The sequence below is a fragment of the Pistacia vera genome, unplaced genomic scaffold (genome assembly GCF_008641045.1).
Source record: "Pistacia vera cultivar Batoury unplaced genomic scaffold, PisVer_v2 Contig284, whole genome shotgun sequence".
Taxonomy (NCBI): domain Eukaryota; kingdom Viridiplantae; phylum Streptophyta; class Magnoliopsida; order Sapindales; family Anacardiaceae; genus Pistacia; species Pistacia vera.
In genome coordinates, this window is record NW_022196095.1 from 351,196 (window position 1) to 371,973 (window position 20,778).

The 20,778-nt window shown below is 35.6% G+C and overlaps 4 protein-coding genes across 6 annotated transcripts; all 4 read right to left on the reverse strand.

The window, feature by feature from the left end:
- Positions 1-518: 518 nt before the first annotated feature.
- LOC116134251 (protein BPS1, chloroplastic-like) lies at positions 519-2,875 on the reverse strand. 2 transcript variants are annotated; one of them, XM_031419922.1, is made up of 3 exons: positions 2,767-2,874; positions 2,559-2,623; positions 519-1,807 (listed from the first exon to the last, which is right to left on the reverse strand). In XM_031419922.1, the coding sequence occupies exon 3, from the start codon at positions 1,792-1,794 to the stop codon at positions 742-744; it is 1,053 nt and encodes a 350-aa protein (XP_031275782.1). In that variant the 5' UTR covers positions 1,795-1,807; positions 2,559-2,623; positions 2,767-2,874; the 3' UTR covers positions 519-741. The 2 variants fall into 2 exon arrangements, with proteins under 2 accessions (XP_031275782.1, XP_031275783.1); XM_031419923.1 differs by lacking the exon at positions 2,559-2,623 and having other exon boundaries at positions 2,767-2,875.
- Positions 2,876-4,533: 1,658 nt separating this feature from the next.
- LOC116134253 (protein BPS1, chloroplastic-like) lies at positions 4,534-6,890 on the reverse strand. Of its 2 annotated transcripts, XM_031419925.1 has the most exons (3): positions 6,782-6,889; positions 6,574-6,638; positions 4,534-5,822 (listed from the first exon to the last, which is right to left on the reverse strand). In XM_031419925.1, exon 3 carries the CDS (start codon positions 5,807-5,809, stop codon positions 4,757-4,759), a length of 1,053 nt encoding a protein of 350 aa, XP_031275785.1. In that variant the 5' UTR covers positions 5,810-5,822; positions 6,574-6,638; positions 6,782-6,889; the 3' UTR covers positions 4,534-4,756. The 2 variants fall into 2 exon arrangements, with proteins under 2 accessions (XP_031275785.1, XP_031275786.1); XM_031419926.1 differs by lacking the exon at positions 6,574-6,638 and having other exon boundaries at positions 6,782-6,890.
- Positions 6,891-8,595: 1,705 nt separating this feature from the next.
- On the reverse strand, positions 8,596-11,353 carry LOC116134269 (probable serine/threonine-protein kinase At1g01540). The gene is made up of 7 exons (XM_031419944.1): positions 10,663-11,353; positions 10,059-10,163; positions 9,835-9,957; positions 9,551-9,721; positions 9,312-9,441; positions 9,000-9,209; positions 8,596-8,899 (listed from the first exon to the last, which is right to left on the reverse strand). The coding sequence occupies exons 1-7, from the start codon at positions 11,220-11,222 to the stop codon at positions 8,747-8,749; spliced, it is 1,452 nt and encodes a 483-aa protein (XP_031275804.1). The 5' UTR covers positions 11,223-11,353; the 3' UTR covers positions 8,596-8,746.
- A 2,431-nt stretch (positions 11,354-13,784) lies between these two features.
- On the reverse strand, positions 13,785-20,538 carry LOC116134299 (CAAX prenyl protease 1 homolog). Its single transcript, XM_031419986.1, has 14 exons — positions 20,383-20,538; positions 19,024-19,171; positions 18,775-18,859; positions 18,601-18,696; positions 18,396-18,461; positions 18,124-18,222; positions 17,599-17,712; positions 17,392-17,502; positions 16,816-16,878; positions 16,373-16,465; positions 15,151-15,264; positions 14,986-15,057; positions 14,816-14,881; positions 13,785-14,264 (listed from the first exon to the last, which is right to left on the reverse strand). Exons 1-14 carry the CDS (start codon positions 20,411-20,413, stop codon positions 14,148-14,150), a joined length of 1,275 nt encoding a protein of 424 aa, XP_031275846.1. The 5' UTR covers positions 20,414-20,538; the 3' UTR covers positions 13,785-14,147.
- Between the last annotated feature and the right edge of the window lie 240 nt (positions 20,539-20,778).

Consider the following 20,778-nt stretch of genomic DNA (forward strand, 5'->3'; position numbering starts at 1 on the left):
GTTGGTATGGGTTTTGAAGAGTAGATTTGATGAGGGATCGAATAGTGGTGGTAGCATAGATTTCCGATGACAGAAACGCCTGAAAACTGGCCAAGAAGAAGGGAAGTTGCACAAAATGCGACCAATATGGCTGCTCAGCGATCGTGATTCGTCACCCAACCTAAATGTTTGGTTTAGGGGCATTTTTGTAATTACAACTGTTGCATCTATGACTAAGGGTGGAAATTTGAAATAAATACAACAGAGGTAACAATTTGAGATTTCGCCAACCCTCAAGTGGGAGCGTGTCGGTTACTCTCCCAATATTGTCAAACTCGGCTAGCTTTTTTATTTTTATTTTATTTTAAGCTTTTTACAATAAATATGTATCAATATTCAATACCCAATGACCTAACATGCCATCAAACAGTTAATCAAAGGCATAACTAGTTAAAAAATATAAAAATATACCCGTGATAACCATAGAAGACAGTTCTGTAGCCCATAAATTGAAATTATTGGTAAAAGCTATATAAATATTAAATATGGACACTTGAGCAAACTGTAGTACAAACCCTTCCTTTTATACGTCACTGGTATTATACAGTACAAAGTACATGTACAAACCAGAAAAACAGTAATATGACACACATTACAACATGGTTCACACACAATACTTGATGGTATATTTCTAACAACCACATAACACAAGGCACAATACCTATAACACCTATATACGATGAAGTATACTGCATTCATCGATCACCTTCCAACTAGCTGTTCTACATTACTTCCTAACACTGACTCGGTACCAGCTGCTCTTAGATTACAAAGCAAAGCATCACGCCCTGTTAAAACTATCTTGAAAAACCCATCCACTGCCTTTGTAAGAAGATCTAGCCCCTCTGAAAGTTTCTCTTCCCGCTTTCCTAAATCTATAACAGAATTCTTAAACTGTTCAACTTCAACAGGTTCCACCCCATCTTGGATCATTGGATACAATTTCTTGATGCTGGCATCAACCGCATATAATTCTTTCAAAACTGTAACTCTTCCAGTCCCAAATACATTTCTAAGTTCCCCATTAACATTAGCTTGCAAGGCAGAAAATGCTGCTGCCCATGGTAATGTGTCAGAAACGTTCAAGTCCAACAAACTCTTAGCAGATCCAGACAATGCTGCAGCAAAGACACTACAGATGAATACAGTCACCACCTTAACACTATACAAGGCACGCATCAAAACTTTCCCTTTGGCAGAGTTCTTAACCTTGGGCAAATCCAAAGATCGCACCAGATTGTCTAAGATTGAGTGACAGCTCCCAACTCTAGGGTTCTTTGCACTGATATGCTGTCTCCAGCTATCAAGCGAAGAACGGGCACGCACAAACTGTTTTGGAGAGGAAGAATCCAAATTACGCAGGACACACTGAAGCAAGAGATGACCCTGGTTAAGCTTTGTGAGTTGAGAGCTAAAAGCTATGCAAAGATCGAGCAAATTCACACTGATATCTAAGTACACATCTATCCATTTCTCATCCCAGTCACTCACAGGAAGCTCCAGCTCAGTTATAAGGTTTTTTACACCACTGTGAGTCTCGCAGAGTGAATCCATCGCTAGTTTCATCCATGATAAACTGAGGACCTCATCCTTGTCCTTTGGAATTAGTTTCCTAAGCCTCTCGGCCAAGGTTTCCTCAAAAGCAATCAACAGAGAAAGAAGCCTTTCAGGTAAACCAGAACCCTTGGATGATATCATTCGGAAAGGATTTCCAAAATGGAAGAAAGGGCGGTGTGGACCCTGTGGACGGCTCATTTTGATGTACTTTCTGCACAAGATGGAAACAAAAACAGATCATCAAACATCATATTCTGACATATCTGCACTGATAACTGACTATAGCAAAGACCATAACAAAATATCTGTTAAAGCGAATATGTGTTCATGGGAGTAAACAAGCTCCAGAAAAAATAGTAGGGAAAACCCTAGTCAGACCTTATATGTCAAAGATACAATAAATTCACCCACCAACATAAGAAAAACCATCAATTTGGAAAGGTTTTTTCCCCCTCCAAAGCAATATTTTTAAGGAAGGTTTAAAAAAATAAAGCCCTTATTTTATGGAGACCCAAGAAAACAAACTCCCCAGTATTGGGGGAAGGTTTGGCTTTTAAAATACCTAACATCTGGAAATCACATATTTGTTTCATCGTTCATCAATAACATGACCAAAAAACAATTACACCTCCCAACAAAAAGAGACAAAACTTCTAAATTTTAACTAGTTTATCAAAAGATAATAATAATGACAACAGAAACCAAAATTTCTCAACAAATGAAATCACAGCTTTGCTCACACAACGTAACATCGTCTATTCAGGTCTTCAAAACATCTATCAATTAGGGTTTCAAACGATCATCAAAAAGACAAAAATATAAAATCAAGAATTTAAAAATAACATATATAGATCAATTCATGCCATGTTTCATTCAATTATTACATCGTAGGCCATAATCACGCATAATAACAATAAACAACAAATATATACATACGCATATTTATTTGCCAAATAACTTACCCAAACGCTAGATCTGGATACTGGTTATATTTTTAGATCGGAATATTGACCAGCTAGGTTGAACCCTAAAATTCGACCGAAAATTAAAAATTTAGAAAATAGAAAATTAAAGAAAATTTCTACTAGTGTATAACAAATCAAAGAAAAGAACCAGAAGAAAATGAATTGCAGAGACAATAAAGTGAAAAAAGGGAGGAGAAATTCGTACCTGAGTTAGGTAGCAGATGGTGGTATGAAATTTCTGAAACGCGTTGATAATTGTTGCGTATTTGATTTTTAGGTGAGGAACGCTTTGTTTTGTAGTTAAAGAGTAGGGCAGAGGTTGAGTCACTTGCTGTTACGAAAATATTAGTAACAGATGGGCACGTGGAATCCTATGAATGGAGAATTCAGACGACTATTACAAGAAAAATAATTATTTTTCTTTTTAAAGGAAGAAAAAGAGACGTTTCTTTTGACAAAGTTAGCTTAACCAAACACGGATCCTTATCTTTTTAGAGAAAGAGTGACAGGCTGACAGCCACCGTTGTGACGAAGTCATTAACTTCATGCGTAAGCCACATGCTGTTGGTCCAACGGTTCTAGATGGCCTCGGCCATAATAAAAAAAGTGAAGACTCTAGAGTCTAGACACGCTTTGTATTGGGCCTTCCCCAGGTCCAATCAGCCCAATAGATTCAGGTCCAATCAGCCCAATATATTACTCAAAGAAAGGAATATATGAGGAATATATCAGTGAATATTATTTATTTAAATAATTGAATCAAATTCAAATATCCACGTAATGTATAATGTATATTTTGAAAATGGCTAAACCCTACCTCTACCTCTGATCAACAATAAAAGCATCACGTGCATGGACCTTCTTCACTTCACAAGCAAGCTTTAATAATATGCTGCATTTAATTTTCATAATTAAAGAAGCTGTCTCTATGTTTGGGCGTGTACTGGTTTTAATCCATTCTTATTTTTCAAGTCAAGATGAAATTGCACATATACAGAGTTTGTCTTCTTCAGTTATGATAAGAAGAAAAAGCCCAACAATTGATTAACACGCAATGAGCATTAATGATTTTGAAAGTCTATCAAACTCGATTAATTTACGTTGAGATTACTCTTAGGAAGATTGATTGCTCAACATTTTCTTACGCATCAAACTTGGGATTTGTCGTTTGCATAGGAATCTTTTGACAAATAACAACTATTCATTAGACATTTGTAATCGTCATAAATCATAACTACTCAACTCCTGTTGGCCCTTTGCTTCAGTTTCTTGCCTGACTTCACCTATCAAAACAAAAACAAAAACAAAAAACCACTCACGTTATAGATACTGAACTAGACGAAAAGTCCTGTAATAACAGTTTGGAAGAGAAGGACAGCTTCACTAGAACATATGAATAACACCAAATCGCAAACTGATACATAAAATAAGCGATTGCAGAATGAAACTAGAGACAGAAGGGTCCACCACAACCGGAATTGTTATCATTCTTGCCTCGCTAACTGCCATTATATCTCATCCAAAATCACAAGTCTTGACCCATTCCAGACTACATTTCGCCGAAGGTCCAGCCAGGATAGATAAATAAATTAATAAACTCTTGACGAGTTGCAAACCTAGTTGCTTCAATTAGCTGGTTAGTGGGTCCATTTTACAGAAGCATCTGAATTCAGCGTTGGCCCCTGATGTAGATATAGAGTTTTAAGTATAAGTAATTCCATCAAAATAGCAGGGCAGCGTGTCGGTTACTCTCCCAATATTGTCAAACTCGGCTAGCTTTTTTATTTTTATTTTATTTTAAGCTTTTTACAATAAATATGTATCAATATTCAATACCCAATGACCTAACATGCCATCAAACAGTTAATCAAAGGCAAAACTAGTTAAAAAATATAAAAATATACCCGTGATAACCATAGAAGACAGTTCTGTAGCCCATAAATTGAAATTATTGGTAAAAGCTATATAAATATTAAATATGGACACTTGAGCAAACTGTAGTACAAACCCTTCCTTTTATACGTCACTGGTATTATACAGTACAAAGTACATGTACAAACCAGAAAAACAGTAATATGACACACATTACAACATGGTTCACACACAATACTTGATGGTATATTTCTAACAACCACATAACACAAGGCACAATACCTATAACACCTATATACGATGAAGTATACTGCATTCATCGATCACCTTCCAACTAGCTGTTCTACATTACTTCCTAACACTGACTCGGTACCAGCTGCTCTTAGATTACAAAGCAAAGCATCACGCCCTGTTAAAACTATCTTGAAAAACCCATCCACTGCCTTTGTAAGAAGATCTAGCCCCTCTGAAAGTTTCTCTTCCCGCTTTCCTAAATCTATAACAGAATTCTTAAACTGTTCAACTTCAACAGGTTCCACCCCATCTTGGATCATTGGATACAATTTCTTGATGCTGGCATCAACCGCATATAATTCTTTCAAAACTGTAACTCTTCCAGTCCCAAATACATTTCTAAGTTCCCCATTAACATTAGCTTGCAAGGCAGAAAATGCTGCTGCCCATGGTAATGTGTCAGAAACGTTCAAGTCCAACAAACTCTTAGCAGATCCAGACAATGCTGCAGCAAAGACACTACAGATGAATACAGTCACCACCTTAACACTATACAAGGCACGCATCAAAACTTTCCCTTTGGCAGAGTTCTTAACCTTGGGCAAATCCAAAGATCGCACCAGATTGTCTAAGATTGAGTGACAGCTCACAACTCTAGGGTTCTTTGCACTGATATGCTGTCTCCAGCTATCAAGCGAAGAACGGGCACGCACAAACTGTTTTGGAGAGGAAGAATCCAAATTACGCAGGACACACTGAAGCAAGAGATGACCCTGGTTAAGCTTTGTGAGTTGAGAGCTAAAAGCTATGCAAAGATCGAGCAAATTCACACTGATATCTAAGTACACATCTATCCATTTCTCATCCCAGTCACTCACAGGAAGCTCCAGCTCAGTTATAAGGTTTTTTACACCACTGTGAGTCTCGCAGAGTGAATCCATCGCTAGTTTCATCCATGATAAACTGAGGACCTCATCCTTGTCCTTTGGAATTAGTTTCCTAAGCCTCTCGGCCAAGGTTTCCTCAAAAGCAATCAACAGAGAAAGAAGCCTTTCAGGTAAACCAGAACCCTTGGATGATATCATTCGGAAAGGATTTCCAAAATGGAAGAAAGGGCGGTGTGGACCCTGTGGACGGCTCATTTTGATGTACTTTCTGCACAAGATGGAAACAAAAACAGATCATCAAACATCATATTCTGACATATCTGCACTGATAACTGGCTATAGCAAAGACCCTAACAAAATATCTGTTAAAGCGAATATGTGTTCATGGGAGTAAACAAGCTCCAGAAAATATAGTAGGGAAAACCCTAGTCAGACCTTATACGTCAAAGATATAATAAATTCACCCACCAACATAAGAAAAACCATCAATTTGGAAAGGTTTTTTCCCCTGCCAAAGCAATATTTTTAAGGAAGGTTTAAAAAAATAAAGCCCTTATTTTATGGAGACCCAAGAAAACAAACTCCCCAGTATTGGGGGAAGGTTTGGCTTTTAAAATACCTAACATCTGGAAATCACATATTTGTTTCATCGTTCATCAATAACATGACCAAAAAACAATTACACCTCCCAACAAAAAGAGACAAAACTTCTAAATTTTAACTAGTTTATCAAAAGATAATAATAATGACAACAGAAACCAAAATTTCTCAACAAATGAAATCACAGCTTTGCTCACACAACGTAACATCGTCTATTCAGGTCTTCAAAACATCTATCAATTAGGGTTTCAAACGATCATCAAAAAGACAAAAATATAAAATCAAGAATTTAAAAATAACATATATAGATCAATTCATGCCATGTTTCATTCAATTATTACATCGTAGGCCATAATCACGCATAATAACAATAAACAACAAATATATACATACGCATATTTATTTGCCAAATAACTTACCCAAACGCTAGATCTGGATACTGGTTATATTTTTAGATCGGAATATTGACCAGCTAGGTTGAACCCTAAAATTCGACCGAAAATTAAAAATTTAGAAAATAGAAAATTAAAGAAAATTTCTACTAGTGTATAACAAATCAAAGAAAAGAACCAGAAGAAAATGAATTGCAGAGACAATAAAGTGAAAAAAGGGAGGAGAAATTCGTACCTGAGTTAGGTAGCAGATGGTGGTATGAAATTTCTGAAACGCGTTGATAATTGTTGCGTATTTGATTTTTAGGTGAGGAACGCTTTGTTTTGTAGTTAAAGAGTAGGGCAGAGGTTGAGTCACTTGCTGTTACGAAAATATTAGTAACAGATGGGCACGTGGAATCCTATGAATGGAGAATTCAGACGACTATTACAAGAAAAATAATTATTTTTCTTTTTAAAGGAAGAAAAAGAGACGTTTCTTTTGACAAAGTTAGCTTAACCAAACACGGATCCTTATCTTTTTAGAGAAAGAGTGACAGGCTGACAGCCACCGTTGTGACGAAGTCATTAACTTCATGCGTAAGCCACATGCTGTTGGTCCAACGGTTCTAGATGGCCTCGGCCATAATAAAAAAAGTGAAGACTCTAGAGTCTAGACACGCTTTGTATTGGGCCTTCCCCAGGTCCAATCAGCCCAATAGATTCAGGTCCAATCAGCCCAATATATTACTCAAAGAAAGGAATATATGAGGAATATATCAGTGAATATTATTTATTTAAATAATTGAATCAAATTCAAATATCCACGTAATGTATAATGTATATTTTGAAAATAGCTAAACCCTACCTCTACCTCTGATCAACAATAAAAGCATCACGTGCATGGACCTTCTTCACTTCACAAGCAAGCTTTAATAATATGCTGCATTTAATTTTCATAATTAAAGAAGCTGTCTCTATGTTTGGGCGTGTACTGGTTTTAATCCATTCTTATTTTTCAAGTCAAGATGAAATTGCACATATACAGAGTTTGTCTTCTTCAGTTATGATAAGAAGAAAAAGCCCAACAATTGATTAACACGCAATGAGCATTAATGATTTTGAAAGTCTATCAAACTCGATTAATTTACGTTGAGATTACTCTTAGGAAGATTGATTGCTCAACATTTTCTTACGCATCAAACTTGGGATTTGTCGTTTGCATAGGAATCTTTTGACAAATAACAACTATTCATTAGACATTTGTAATCGTCATAAATCATAACTACTCAACTCCTGTTGGCCCTTTGCTTCAGTTTCTTGCCTGACTTCACCTATCAAAACAAAAACAAAAACAAAAAACCACTCACGTTATAGATACTGAACTAGACGAAAAGTCCTGTAATAACAGTTTGGAAGAGAAGGACAGCTTCACTAGAACATATGAATAACACCAAATCGCAAACTGATACATAAAATAAGCGATTGCAGAATGAAACTAGAGACAGAAGGGTCCACCACAACCGGAATTGTTATCATTCTTGCCTCGCTAACTGCCATTATATCTCATCCAAAATCACAAGTCTTGACCCATTCCAGACTACATTTCGCCGAAGGTCCAGCCAGGATAGATAAATAAATTAATAAACTCTTGACGAGTTGCAAACCTAGTTGCTTCAATTAGCTGGTTAGTGGGTCCATTTTACAGAAGCATCTGAATTCAGCGTTGGCCCCTGATGTAGATATAGAGTTTTAAGTATAAGTAATTCCATCAAAATAGCTGGTATAAAGGGTCCATCACAATAGCGACAAAACCATCCATTTTAGTAGCTGGCAGTGATGGTGATACCAGCCCAGAAACCAAGCAATGCCAAGTAACAGATATAACAAACTTAAAATCAAACTTACCAACATAAAAGGTGGGAAAATAAAACTTAAAACGTGCTCATAACCATCTTACCAACATAAAATTTCATAATATAACAATGAATTACACTTCCTATAAGAATGATGAATAAATTCTTTCAATTATACAAATGCATCCCACTTTGAGGAAGATATATCTGGAAAAAAAAAAAAATTATGTAAAATAAATTGATAATTATTGGTTTCTTAGAATTGAAGATATTACAAGAATTCTAGGAAACTAATAGAGGAAGAAGAACAAGCTTATAAAACTTGGAGAGACATAAATTGTTAGACACCTACTTCACTGAAAGCACTATCTCCACCTGGTTGGATTATGATGCTTCCTACCACTTTCACCTTCACTTGTATCAGAAGCCCCTTCACCCAATTGTTTATCACCTAATTCTACAATACCATGATTTTCATCACGATGTGAACGGGAAGAGTCTCTTGCGATTCGACGTTCCTGCACAATTTAGTATGATCAGTCAAAATGATTAGCGAATAAAAACAATGGTATACTAGAACATTAAATAGAAAGATCTTGAGAAATATTTGGAGCATACATCACGAACTAACAAGTCGTCCGCCTCAAGCATGTGAATCACATGCCCCATTTTAGGCCTCTTTGTCGCATCAGGATCAACACATCTAAGGGCAACCAACAGAACACGTTTAAGTGCTTTTGAAGCAGGCATCTCAGGCAGCTTAGGATCAACTACCTCCTCAGATTTTCGATTTCCAACCATGGTTTTTAACCAATCAACCAAATTAACCTGCAATTGTTTAATTATTTTGAGTTACTGCTCTGCAGGCAAAGGGACATGGTTGTGAAGTGAAGTGAAGTGAAGTGAAGCAAAATTTATGCCAAGACTAACCTCTCCTTGAGGTCGACCGTAATCAACAGGGTTTCTCCCAGAAATTATCTCCATTATAAGTATACCAAAGCTATAAACATCACTCTTTTCATTCAGCATCCCAGTGCATGCATATTCTGGAGCAACATAACTACAGAAACCAACAAATAAGATTTAGTTTCCTACCAAAGCAAGGCCCTGTTTTATATTAGAGTGGAATCTTTTAAAAAATTGAGACTGAAAGAATGGAATGAACTAACCCAAATGTTCCCATCACACGAGTTGTTACATAACTCCTCTCAGAACATAAAAGCTTAGCAAGGCCAAAATCGGACACCTTAGAGTTCCATTGCCGATCAAGTAGTATGTTACTAGATTTTACATCCCGATGGACAACCTTTGGTTCCAGACCCTCATGAAGGTAGGCCAATCTGTAAGAATTTGGAAAAAAATAATAGCAAACATAGGACCCTTGAGTGATAATCCCTTAAATCAATTCAAACACATGTAGATAGAATCAAATTCAGAATATGAATTGGTGTACCCTTTGGCTGTGCCCAATATGACATTCATACGAATATCCCAAGTTAGTGGGCTGACATCACCGACATCCCCATGAAGCCACTGATCCAGATTGCCATTATCAACATATTCATAAACAAGCATTCTACAAAGCAAAACCAGACAATAAATTACATGTCTTCTTGACAGTCAACAAAAGTATAATCTCAGTCACAATTAAGAAATGCAACAGTTAATTATCCATACCTGTATGCACCCTCAACACAGTATCCAAGCAATCTAACTAGATTCTTGTGTCGAACACGCCCAATTGCTTCCACCTCAACTTTAAATTCCTTCTCAGCTTGACCCCTAATAATATCCGTCTCATAAGTAAAACAATATTTCAAGCATATAAGGGAAAGTAAGAAGATAAGATCTTATCCAAATCAAGAACCATAATAATTACTTATCTAATAAAATATCGTCTAAATATGGTAGAATTCTCCCGCCCAGATAATCAATTCAAGCTAGATTAGTAGCAAAATAATTTAAAACGAGCAAGATCGGATTTTTTTTTCAAAAGCAGGTCACTTTACAGCACAGATCCTGTAACTAACAGCACAAAATAAGAAACAAAAAAGGAATGAAATTAAAAACAATGGACAATCGCCTAAATCCCAACTAAGCAGAAATTATGGCAAAATATATCATATAAAATCTAAATCCCAGCTCTCCCACTCAGAAAGACATCAAAAACAAACATTTTGAACATTTAAACCCATTTTCTAAGTTAGATCAAAAGCATTATAGAAAAAACTAAAAAAAAATCTACTCTAACCAAATCAAAAGAAATTAAAAGTGATTATACCTGTTGTTTAATAAATTTTTGACAGCAACTCTGGTACCATCACTCAAAATTCCACTGTACACAATCCCGTAACCACCTTCACCAATCACATTCTCTTCACACAAACCATTTGTCGCCGCTTCAAGTTCTCTTAGAGTATACCATCGACCCCACCCAAGATGCGAAACTTCCGGTCCAACACTCCCGCTTCCAAAGGATGTCGTATCGCACGCACTCCCCGTCCCTCTACTTTCTCCACTAGACGCTCTATCAGAGAACACCACGCGATGCTCGATCTTGCCGATGTCAACTTGAATCTCGGGGACTGGAGGTGGTTGGTGTACGATTTCTTGAATTTCTTTAGACATGGGTGGACTAGTGGCTATTTGCTTGGGTAATTGTTGTTGTTGGTGATGGTTCTGCCTTTTCCGACGAGAGGTTATGCAGAGAGAAAGGAGAAAAAGAGTGAGAACTATAAGAGAACCTAATAAGATTCCGATAACCACCCAGAGGCGAAGGCCAAAGATGGACGTCCGCTTAGAGAGCTCAGTGTTGACGAAAGCGGCATCGTATACCGACATGTTGATTGATGTGGAGGAAGAAAATGTTAGAGGTATTTAGGCATGGCGAGGAGGGAGTGTGTCTGCGTGTAAGAAACGAGTGTATAAAGAGAGGGAGAGTTAATTAACAGAGAAAGAGAGAGTATGGTGATGTAATAATAATAATTAATAAGTAGTTGTAGTTAAATATAATTGTATAAATGAGCTGTTCATTTTTCTTTCAAGTGGGGAGGGGGTTTCTAAAATGCCGTTGGATACGCTTGAATGACGTCCATGTTGTGTCCGTAAGTATGCGGTTGGGTTTGTAGTCTAAAAGATATGGGCCCACGGAGATGACTGGGAGCCGGGAGACTGGAGAGGGTAACCGTTAAAACTTGATGTTAAAGATTGAAGACATAACAATCTAAGTTTGGATTATGCATTTGGTCTTTAATTGATAAAATATTTATTATAATTTTCGACTGGGTATTAATATTCACAACAACCAAGGTTATAAAAAAAGTTTTCTAAAACCATGAAAGCTAATAACTTTTGACGGCCTGCATCATGCAATGTTAGGGCGACATTTGGCATCCCTAGATCACTAATCGAATAGCAGATGTGATCGCGGAAACAGAAGCACGAAAGAACCGTCACCGTATCTGTGTCATCGTGGGGGGCGATCCACCAATAGAATACTTGGATGTTTGGAAAGAAAATAATAAGTGTGTTGACTTTTGGAATAAGCCTTGTAGGCTAAGCTTATGAACTATTATCTTCTGATATTTTATTGGAATTGGACACTGAATGCCATTCTGTGATAATTGCCACTTTAAATCGCATATTGGAAAATGGAAGTGATCTTTTAGAATCTTTAAATGAAAGTATTATATTTAATTGAATCAAAACAAGATAGAAAACTCGTTTTGATTGGAAAACAACATTAATAGTGGAATGGAGAGCCCTCAACCTCAAGCATGATCATTATGGACTGTAATGAAATTGATAATGATTTCTGGCTTATGACTGTTGGGCTGGCTTTAGACCTTTTCATAACGAGAGATTCTTCTTTTTCATTGTCATGATTTCTCTAAAGTATTCCAATACCACAATGTAGATAAGTTTCCATATAATGAGAGATGACCTCACGGGGCACGCTATCCGTGTCTTTGACTTGAAGAAACATGGATACTAAAATTTCTTCCTCATTCTGTTGCTAAAATTTACCAAGGAGACTCAAATTTTCAAAGTCACATCGGTGGAAACCCAACTACCTCACGATTTGATATGTGAAGTACCTATTTCAACTAGCAAAAAGCCCATCGTTTGATTGTTTCTAATCATTCTAACGATTGCTGGATACTGAAGCAACCTTCTAACAATTAGAATGCAGACTGTAACTAGGGCTGTGCAAAATCGGATACCCGAATTAAAAGGATATCCGCAAACCGAACCGCTTTTAAGGGTATCCAATTTTTCAGGTACCTGAATATTTGAGTCAAAAACCGTATACTCATTTTATGATCCAATTTTGCATAACTTTGCATGAATTTTAATTTTTTACATTTCAAATTTCAATTTGTGAATATAAGTACTTTGGGGCTTAACTTTCATAACTTAAATACTTAAGATTTGGGGCATTTGCCTCTTGCTCTTTGAAAGTTAAAGGAAAATAAGCTTAAAAACTAGGATTTTGGGAATAATATTGGGTAGTTGAATAAGGGAGTATTACGAGGTAAAATTTAAAAATTTCTAAAAAACCCCCTAGATTTGCTAATTTAATTAAACACTTCAATATATAAAAATTTTATAAAATGACAAAAACACCCCACCACCCACAATGCCAGATTTCGGCTACTACCGTCGAAATCTGGCCGAAAAATTGCATTACGACACAAACCGGGCAGATCTGTGTCGTAACGCGTCGATATGGCTTTTTCCAGCCAGATCTACGGCCAAATGTGGCCGTCGACGGCCGCAAAAGTCTATCTTTGACGGCCATATCTGTGAATTACCGACCTTTTCCGGTAGTGGTGTAAGCCGTTATAACAGATTCCAACTACCACCGACGGTGGTTGCCGAAATCTGACAAGTATGGATTTAGGGAGTGTTTTTGTTACTTTTAAACTTTTTTTTCTGGAGGTATTTAATGAAATTAATAAACCTAAGATGTCTAAAAGTAATTAAAAAAATACAATAATATTTCTCAAATAATGTGCCAAACAATATTTGAAGAATAGGATTAGGAATATAGAACCAACTACACCCAAACAATAAAAGGGGTTTTTTATTTTTTTTATTTCTTAATAAATCGGGTACTTGATTCTCTTAAAATAAATATCCGATACCCAAACCGAAAATTCAAGTATCACATAATAAATACACAAAACCGAACCAAATTTTCAAGTACCCAAAAATTTGAGGTCGGTTAGCTAGTTCAGTTCGATTAACGGTTTTTTTTGCACACCCCTAGACTGTACGGAGCCATTTACAGTTATTACAACCTTAAAAGAACTAATCTATCCATCTCCTAATTACTCTTACAGATAAGGTCGTGAAAAGACAAAGAAATTTAAGGAAGAAAAACCTATTGCCAAGATTAAATCAAAGACGTAATGGGCATGTGCTAACACATATATTTGACATGGAGGTTTTGCAAAACTTCAAAATCTACTGCATCATCACAAAATAGTCAACGGATTCAAGGCAGTTCTAAATTCTATGATCATAAGCTCATACATTCATACAATACATACTTGCCTCTTCCTTCCTCTTCTCAGTGAATTTCCACATAAACTCAGTTCTAGACTTAACATATAAGTGCCTTCTGGAGGCATTTTGGAATATGTAAGCTGTAACAGGACTCATACAGGTCAACTAATATTACAGCTGCCGCCCTCATGATTGCAGTTAACTGTCACTGGCAACCAAGTGTAGAATTTAAGATCACAAGCCACGCATCCCACATCAGTCTTCTTTTTTATCAGGTTTATCAATTGCAGCCAGTCTTTCGACAAGGGGTGGATGAGAATAGTGATAAGCCGAATACCAAGGATCTGTGTTCATAGCGGACAAATTTTCTTCCTGAAAAACAATCAATCCCAATCAGTAAACCCATAATTTCCTGTCAGTAATATTTTATTGTGGTTCCAATAGTTTCAAGTTACAGATAGCAATTCAAAAATAAGTCCTGAACTCCATGAGACCTTTCAATATCTGTTTGAAGTCAACAAAATTCATATACTTTAATATCACACCAGACTGACATGCTATTGGTCAGAGTTCAATATAAATGATAGACTTATACCCATTCACAAAACAATTGAGGAAGAGAAATAAACCAGAGGATTATTATCAGTCTAAAATTTTCGGGATAGTCACAAAACAGAAACAAATTCAAAGAACTCAGAACAGCAAGGTCTAAATCACCAAAGATAATAAAGTGAAAGAGAGACAACAGATCAGAAGACAGACACAAATTAGCTTAAAACGTATAAACTCAAAAAGTTAGCATTTAACTCCCACAGTTTTGGCAGAAAAAATTTATAGGACTCTACCTCTTTGAAAATCACTGGATAGATAAAATATACTGACCAATTTCTAATCAAGGAAGGCAAGAGTGATAGATAAATCACCTGTAATTTCACAAGACCAGCACGAAGAGCAGATGCATAACCAAGCTTCTTAGCAAAGGCATCAGCCTACATACAGAAATTATTACATCAGCTAAGATTAAGTATCAAAAAGTTTTAAGCAGACAGAAACAGATGGTACAAAACTAGCCTGCATTGCAGATAGATAATACCTGAAATTCAAAAGATCGGCTGACAAGATTCAGACCAAAGCTTACTAGATGTTGGAGTGGGATGACAGTATGCTGCAGCAAGAGAAAAAATTAATTGACAACCTCTGCTCATGCAAAAATATCATAAAATACACGCCACTTCATTTTCATGAGAATTACAAATACCTGAAAGATGATGAGACCAATGAGTACTGGCTGTGTATCAAATCCAAAACTTTGGAAGAGATCATTGGAGTTCCTCACAAGGGTATAACCTCCAAATTGCAAAAATGTAAGAATCTGCCAGTTATCATATCAAACCACCTTCTCTTAGTAAAAGGAAAAAAAAAATTCTTCTCTTAATTTTTTTTGTTTTCTCAACAAGCAAAAGATTATCAGTTATATCCATATGAGTAACCATTGAAACAGGAAAAACAATATATCTGAATACTAAACATTGCACAAGCAGTGGAAAGAAAGAAGCAATAAAGGAGTAACAGCCCTATGGCAACAAACTAAATGCTTAACAGCTCATGGACTTCTGTGTTTGATCAGACTTCATTGTTGTAAAGGATCAGATTAAAGATTAAAGGTAAAGACTGAGGGATACAAAAAGAAAAGCTAAAGCATACCATGTACCTTTGCACCATAAATCTGTAACATGAATAAAACTTAACCTCATATTGGAGCCTATGTTAGATTTTGAGCAATCTCTTTACTAATTAATTACTTACAGACTTAAGAAATTTTTATCACAATAAAAGTTCATGTCTATTCAGACATGATTTATTTGCTCAAAAAATGCATCATTGTCTACAATAGCAAGAGATTCCTAGTTAATTACACAAAAATGCATGAAAAGAAACAGCATGAAAACACAATCAGTGAGATATTTGTTAAATGTACCATAAATGAGACAGCCAAAAAGAGAAGATAAGCCTCGCATTAAGGTTTCCTCTGACAAACTTAACACTTTCTTAAAAGCCCCAACTCAAATTCAAACTTACACCTTCCTCAACTTATTTTGTGGAGTCTACCCAATATGCATCTGATACAGAAGCTCATTGACAATAACTCCCAGAGCTCAGTTTTGACACCATAACTACAGTGAAAAATGCCTTGGGATTTCAATTAATTTCATCCTAAGACATGGTGTTGTAACACTTGTAACCATGCTCATGAACACGTGTTGGAGCCTTGAATTAAAAATAGTTGAAAGGCTTTGTTGAGATGTTAGACCAGTCTTCAATCAGAAAGTAGAGAAAGACTATGAGAATAATTAATACTGATGCCCTACTTAAGCCAAAGTAATATTCAGACTACAGGGAACAAACAACAGTAGAAATATAGAAAAGGGAAAAAAACATATACAAAGAGAAGCCTTCACAAGAAAATAAATACAGCATACCTGAACAGCAATGAATGAGTACATTGTATGATTAAGTTTCCAGTGCCCAAGTTCATGGGCAATAACAGCTACAATTTCCTCATCATTTTTGCACTGCAAACCCACGGTTGATCAATTAAAGACATTTTCATACTACAAAGAGAAGTCAAAATATTTACAATAATAATACAAAAAGGAAGAAGCTACACACTAGGAATAAGAGGTTATCCACAGTGCTTCGGATTGAACTAAAGAGATGCAAGATTATACCCACTTCAAATGAAAAAAAATATTACATGGAAGTGCACAAGGGTAATATCTAGTCATTTGATTGAACATAAATAGTGGTTTGCTGCACAGTCCCGTGTTTAATGAGAAAAAAATATTCGTCAAATAAAGACATGAAAGGACAACAATTTAGGAAAGACGAATATAATTTTTTCTCCAAATGAAAGCATCCACACCTGCTGAATCAAGGTGTCATAAAGGACAATTCTCTTGTTCTTAAAAAATCCATACATATAGGCCTGCACAGAATAGATAAGAGATGAATCAGTAAAGTATCAAATTTAAAGAGTACATACATAATGCAAAATATGGCAGGGAAATCTTATTAAAAAAATCCCTCTAAGATTGGTCAAGAAACAGCAATAAACAATGCAAGTGCAACCCTCACTACTCCAACTACAAAAGCACACCGACTTACCCATTTAATGCCATTGCTTACATTTTGCAACAGTGCAACAATATTCTAAATTATAGGGCAAAATTTCAAACAAAAGCGAAAAACTATTCTGGTTAGATTCAATATTAAAGTTTGATGTAAATCTTCAACAAAATTGACCCGAAAAGTTCAGGTCAATACTGCTCAATCATCAGTTACCAGCATAACTGAATTTCCTCGAACAGTTTGACCAAGAAAACATAGAAGATAATCATGGGGAAAAATTTCAAAAAATGCAAAAGCCAATATCAGATCATAGTAACACAATAACACCTGCAGGCAAAACCAAATAAATTTAAAAGAGTGAAATCCTCACATTGCTATGGCTTGACCTTGTGGATCCATCAACAACAAACAATTTCTTCAAAGGAAACTTGAGGGATGAAGCAAGGTCCTCAATTTTATGCCTGAGCTCTCCTTCAGGAAGCTATTTGAGAACACAACAAAGAAAAATAAAATGAATAAATCAAACCTGCGACACGCACCCAAACAAATTATCCACGAATAATTCATAAATACTTACAGGTGTGAACTTGTTAAACAGAGGAGCTATTAATATGGGGTAAAGTGTCATCATCACAAGAGAAAGAACAAACATGAATCCCCAAAGATAGATGGCCAGATAAGGACCTCCTTTCTGTAACCGTGCAAATGAACATTTACCATAGTTAAGTCAAAGAAATAAAATGACAAAGAAACCAGGCAGCAAGCAAAAAAAAAAAAAAAACAGATGCTGTATTAATAATTGCTAGTTAAGTCAACACTAGCAGATGATCCTACCTGCACTATTATGATGATTGCAGAAACAATAGGTGGGCCAAGNATATGGGGTAAAGTGTCATCATCACAAGAGAAAGAACAAACATGAATCCCCAAAGATAGATGGCCAGATAAGGACCTCCTTTCTGTAACCGTGCAAATGAACATTTACCATAGTTAAGTCAAAGAAATAAAATGACAAAGAAACCAGGCAGCAAGCAAAAAAAAAAAAAAAACAGATGCTGTATTAATAATTGCTAGTTAAGTCAACACTAGCAGATGATCCTACCTGCACTATTATGATGATTGCAGAAACAATAGGTGGGCCCAGAATAATAGCAAGACACATTCCTTTGAACATATCTCTAAAAAATAACCATACAGTTTGCTGTAAAAGAAGATGAAAAAACCCAAAATTAGGAAGCAGAAATATAAAATACAAAACAAACGAAAAATCAAACATTGAGAAATTTATAACATACCACTTCCAGACTCAAGAGTTTGAAAAACAGGAAACATAAGACTAAAAATCGAGAAGAAGATTCAAGTAGGAGTACAAACTTTATTAAAACCATGACGAGCCTCAATCACAAAAGTTGAATAGAGAGAGAATGGCAAATCGGTGAGCTGCACAAAAATTTCAAACAAATAATCACTTCCACCAGATTGGAAGATAAGATGTAGAAATTAATTCAATGTTAATATGGATTTTCATTGGTCATGAAGAAAGCAAAAACCCATTTAAATCTTGGTAGAGGATACACACCTGTGACCATAAAGTAACACCAGCCAAAAATGCCAGGGTGTGTATTATTTCATTCTCTGCATCAAGACCAGCTAAAACCAAAAAGTTCCCTGATTTCTACAGTTAGAAGAAAGATTAGATTGTGATAATTCAATCTGAAGGGAGGGCTCAATAACACTACAACCAATTACTCACCTTCCAAAGCCAAGGCAATATACCAAAGAACAAAATTGCTGAGTCCATCAGTATGGTCACAAACTCATGAACAAAATGGAAGTTGCTGGAAATTTACATAGATGCATCAGCGTAGAGCATTGTATAAAACAAAAAAGAATAAACTAAAATGAGGACAATCATTTGCAAGGGTCAGGACAAGTTAAAGGTGGTTAATGGTCAGATGACAATGTTAATCCATTGTATAATCAATAATTGGCAGCGTTAAACCTTTTATCAAGACTGTAGGCTCGAGACTTCTCAAATTTTTCTTGGCTGATTACTCCTTCCAAAGTTTTTGGGAGTGTTGGTAGTTTGAGTGCAGCATGTTGCCGCAAATCCAGATAAGTTTCAAAAAAATACATCAAGATCATAAAACCTGTAAATGTACAAGTTTAGCAACAAAATAAAAATTAATGTCAAAACAAAGAAACACCTAAGATCTAAAAGAAAAGAAAATATACCATTAAAGTGCATAACCTGTAAATTAGTTGTTGAAAATTATCAAAATAAAACCCATAAACTAGAGCCTCTAGCATGAAAATTTTGCAGCTTACTAAAATATCAGATAACCAGCTCGTGGGTTGGGAGCAGTGCATTGACCTAGTTTCAACTCTTGCAATTTCATAATTATTTAATTGTGACTGTTTCAAATCATATTGCAGGCAAATAAGAAGTGCATTAAAATAAACCATTCCAGGTTGTTATAAATATCCCACTAAAACTATCAACTTCTTTGAATTGAATTAGTTGGTTTCCAGGAACCAAAAAGAAGAAATCCAAGATAAAATTTTAACTTAATATTTGTTAGCCCTAATACCCATCAACTACAAGCAGGCTGAGGTGAATAGACCTGCACAAGAAGTTAAATGAAAACAAACTAAAAGCCAATTACCACAACAACAAATGTATGAAGCATCCAAAAACCAGACCATAAAAGCCCTAAATTTAGATTATCCTATACGCAACAGTTTGAGAATTTTTCATTCAAAAGAAGGCTTCTTTGAAGTGAGTTCTTACCAGGTACCTCTGGGAGAGTTCAAGAAAACTCAAATCCTTATATCGGAGGCCAAGAATGTCTTTCACACCGATTAATAAAATAAGAGCTTTCTCACCGTCTTTAATAACCCAATCAATTAAAATAGAATACAAAAAAATTCTTTAACATCCGAAATCTATTACATTTTAGTTTCCAAAAATCAATTGCAACATTGACGAAATAGAACAACACTCTTTGATTAATAACAAAAAGAAACTAAATAAACCTCAGAGCAAGCATGGAAACACTTTAGTGACTAAAATCACATTAGGGTTATCCTATTCAAGAATGGTCCCAGAAACAAAATACATACTATAAAAAGCCCTAATACTGACATCATATATGTCGAAAACTCAACACCTAAAAAGAAAAAAAAAAAGCGAGAAAATTAACATCATTCGAATAGAAATTATTATCAGACATGAAAAAAAAAAAAATCAACAATATCTTGAGTTCAAAAGGCAGAGAAAAATGAAAACAAGATCACTAAAAATCTCAACCAGACAAGAATCAGTCAAACATGAAAATAAAATAAATAGAGAAATGCGTACCAACGACGGATTCCATGTACGGAAACACCATGGTGAAGTTTTTAGGTGCGGTGGGGAGAGAGATATTTTTGAGGGAGAAATACAGACGTCGAGAGGTGTATGAGATTAGTAATATTTGTTATGCGCACACGGTGATTGACGGCAATTTATAGTGAAGCTGAAACATGATAATAACATGACACCGTGTCCAGAAGACTAAAACCCCCCTCCATTTTCACGTCATTGCCTGTTCCTAAGACATTTACTATTTGGAGTCGGTTATTTTAAAAATTAATCCAAAGAATATAATTTGATATATTATAAGATAAATCATTCAATTTGATATATTATAAGATAAATTATAATCCAAAGAAGATGTAATGGTTTCGGTAAATTTATAAGATAAATTATAATCCA